The sequence below is a fragment of the Gavialis gangeticus genome, unplaced genomic scaffold, assembly GCF_001723915.1.
Source record: "Gavialis gangeticus isolate Ggan-Ray unplaced genomic scaffold, GavGan_comp1, whole genome shotgun sequence".
In the NCBI taxonomy this organism is placed as follows: domain Eukaryota; kingdom Metazoa; phylum Chordata; order Crocodylia; family Gavialidae; genus Gavialis; species Gavialis gangeticus.
This window is the reverse complement of record NW_017728993.1, coordinates 82,256,846-82,260,264: the sequence shown is the minus strand read 5'-3', so window position 1 is coordinate 82,260,264 and position 3,419 is coordinate 82,256,846. Positions and strand designations below refer to the sequence as shown.

Here is a 3,419-nt window from a genome sequence, read left to right as displayed (position 1 = left end):
TTGCAGCCTATTCCTCCCTTCTAGTGTGCCCACATCCCCCCACATCTTAGTGTCATCAGCAAATTTGAACAGGGCGCATTTTACCCCCTCATCCAAGTCACTGATGAAGATGTTGAACAGTGTGGGCCCAAGGACTGAGCCCTGGGGGACGCCACCACCCATATCCCTCCAGGTCAAAAATGACCCATCCACCACCGCTCTCTGGATGCGGCCCTCCAGCCAGTTAGTGACCCAATTGACTGTATAGATGTCGACACCATAGTCCCCTAGTTTTTTAATAAGAATGGGGTGAGAGACAGTGTCGAAGGCCTTCCTGAAGTCCCTTGCGTCTAAGGATTTTGTGACCTGGTCATAGAAGGCCACCAGGTTGGTCTGACAGGACCTGCCTCTAATGAACCCATGTTGGTTGCCCCTAAGCATAACCTTCGCCGCTGGCCCCTCATGGACATGCGCCAGGATAATTCTATCAAAAAGCTTACCCAGGATTGAGGTAAGACTAACTGGCCAATGGTTGGCACCTAGTGCCTAGCTCATTGGTGATAAGTAGGGGGTACATGCGGGTGCCCCCGCTGAGATTGGTGGTGCACCCACCTGTGGGTGGTCGCCGCTTGCCACCCTCCCGGCCCCTTTCCTGCCAACACCTCCAGCGGCATTTGCAGGTGGTCGCCTATCGCTATTGGCCACCACAGACGCTGCTGGTGGCGTCTGCAGATGGTCACCGACCACCGGTCATCACCCGCTGCTGCTGCCTGCCCCCGCAGTCACCATGCCCCCCCCCAACCTCCAGGGGCATGCGTCGTTCATAGCCTAGCCCCTCTCCCTCCCTTCTCATGCTCCCATGAACTACTTGCAAACTGCCTTGTATGTTGCTCTCAAGTAGCTCTGATTTTTTGTTTTGATATCCATGACTTCCAGATGAAGTAGTTTTTGGGAGAAAGGTGGTTGTAGCATACACATTAATGACTATACAGATAGCTTCAGGTTGACAGACACTGAAATGACCATATTTTTCCAATAAATTTTCTGTGAAGGTGTGATTTGTGAAACTCTGACCTCTTTCTGTAAAGTGTGCATTTACATATATTTAAAATTTATAAATCTTGACAGATTCCACATATTTATAACCTTCTTGAGGGGGAAAAAAGCCTAAGGAAGGTTACAGATCTTTGCATCTGTGTCTCTGGATATGTTAAACTGAGTTTAAATAATACAGAAAAAAATTGGGTTACCCATTCTGCTTGGAACTTATTTTTGTTTTTTGTTTTCCCTCCATCTGGTTTTTTTAAAGAGGTTGCATAGAAATAGTAATACTGAGCTTGAAAGCAGGAGAATTGTAACAAGGATTTACTTTTTACAGAATATTCCTAGTTACAGCTCCATGTTTAGAATCTGTCAGTTTAACAAACAGCATTCTGTTTTTCCAATTATTCTTTTTTCTCTTTCTCCATGTTATATTTGAGTCCCAATGAATTGTTGTCAGTTTTAAGATCCAGATGTATTGATAGGAAATTGAGAGAGAGAGAAAGTATTTCTCTGAGTAGGTAGGAGGAAGTTGCCTCTGGGGAGGTCAGACTCAGTGCTTTAGTCCTTTTTCTTGCATTTCACATGAGTATGTCAGAGAATGTGGCAGTGACCAAAATGGAAGCTCATTATCTGAGACCCAGCTCACGCAGTGGGTGTGATTGAAAAGCTTTAGAGCCTGAAGGTCTTTAGATAGAGAGAAACATAATTGTAATTATAAGAAAAAAAGTTTGACTAATTACACGAGGGTCTTAAATTGATTCTTCCATCAATATGTGAATAGAACTCCCATTAATATGCACAGTTAAGCATATTCTTACACCTAGTTCTGCTTAATATAAATGTCGACACCTTGCTATCCAACAGTGCTGTCCACTATAGCCCACACAGTAACTGTCATTGATTTATAAAAATACGGAGCAGTTATTTACTTTATGAATGCAAAGCACCCTAAACATGAGTGCTGATAAAAAACCTAGATTAGATTGCCATGATTCAACATGGCTCAGAATATCTGATAGCTTGCAGTGGCCTTTCAAAATATCCCCAGCCTACCGATGAAGTAGCCTATATAAGGAAGAAGATTGTAGCATACAAACTAATACATCACAAGCCCAGGAGCAGAATAATTCACTTTCACCTTGCCTGAGAGGACAAGAGCAGTAAAAGCTTCACATTATTGGCAAGATTTTTTTTATTTAACCTATGGTTCAAACCTCCAACCACCTCAGCAGCTTTCCAGCTGGAGCCGCTGACATCTCCCACCTAATCAAATGGTGGATTATCTTGTCCTGATAAATTGGAGCAGTGTCTGGTGAAAAGTCTTTCCTGAAGTACTCTGCTAACCTGTAGCTAATAGGGTGGCAGATATCTGGATCAATCCCCAAAGCTTGTACTACAAAGTGTATCTAATGATTTGTGGTGAACAGTGTAAATGTTTTAAGGGGAGACATTACTAAATGGGAACATAGTTAAGCATGATAAATGTGACACCAGGAGAAATAAAAAGCATGAAAGCTATAGCGATGTTGTTTCACATAGAGTGTATGGGGTCTGTATTGTGAATTCTAAGGCACTCGCTCTACAAGTGACTTTTTATGAAATACACTTGTCCTGGAAAGGAATTCTCCTTGCTTGGCTGCTGTATTCTTTTAAAAAGAAGCAGAGTTATTCAGCCATTAGACACTTGCTCATTGTTTTGTGTGTGACTAGATTATTGGCCCAATATATTCCAGATAAATAAATTATTTTTCTTTCTCTAAAAGCCACGAAGAAAAACACTTAAATCACAAAATCTAAGAAACTATATATTTTTTCTAATTTAACAAATCAAGCAAACAGGAAAAATCTAGTTAAGATTGAGATATTCCCTCCAAGCATTTATTTTCTTTCTTCACTTTGCTCCTGAACAAGAGAGAGAGGTAGCCTGGCCTTCTTCCTGAACAACAGAAATGCAATTCTAATGTGTCAAGCCAGGAATGTCTCTGTGTACTGTAGGCAGTCATACAATGCTGCTAGTAAAGCTGTTCTGTTTTTCTTCCATAGGGGAATCCCTACATGTGCAATAATGAATGTGATGCAAGTACACAAGAGCTGGCACATCCACCTGAACTAATGTTTGATCTTGAAGGAAGACATCCCTCCACATTTTGGCAGTCTACAACTTGGAAGGACTACCCAAAGCCTCTCCATGTTAACATTACCCTCTCCTGGAACAAAACCATTGAATTAACAGATAACTTAGTTATCACCTTTGAATCTGCACGTCCAGACCAAATGATCCTGGAGAAATCACTTGACTATGGGCGAACATGGCAACCCTACCAGTATTACGCTACAGACTGCTTAGATGCTTTCCATATGGATCCAAAATCAGTGAAGGATTTATCACAGCACAC

The 3,419-nt window shown here is 42.1% G+C and overlaps 1 protein-coding gene across 7 annotated transcripts in view; it reads left to right on the top strand.

The window, feature by feature from the left end:
- The window catches only part of NTNG1 (netrin G1), a 392,694-nt gene that overhangs the window by 217,932 nt on the left and 171,343 nt on the right, over positions 1–3,419 (top strand). For 6 of the 7 annotated variants that reach the window (XM_019502088.1, XM_019502085.1, XM_019502087.1 and 3 more), the window contains exon 3: positions 3,067–3,332. In XM_019502088.1, coding sequence (XP_019357633.1) covers positions 3,067–3,332 — 266 coding nt within the window. Of the gene's footprint in view, positions 1–3,066; positions 3,371–3,419 lie in introns of all 7 variants that reach the window. The other variant, XM_019502084.1, reaches the window with a different exon arrangement.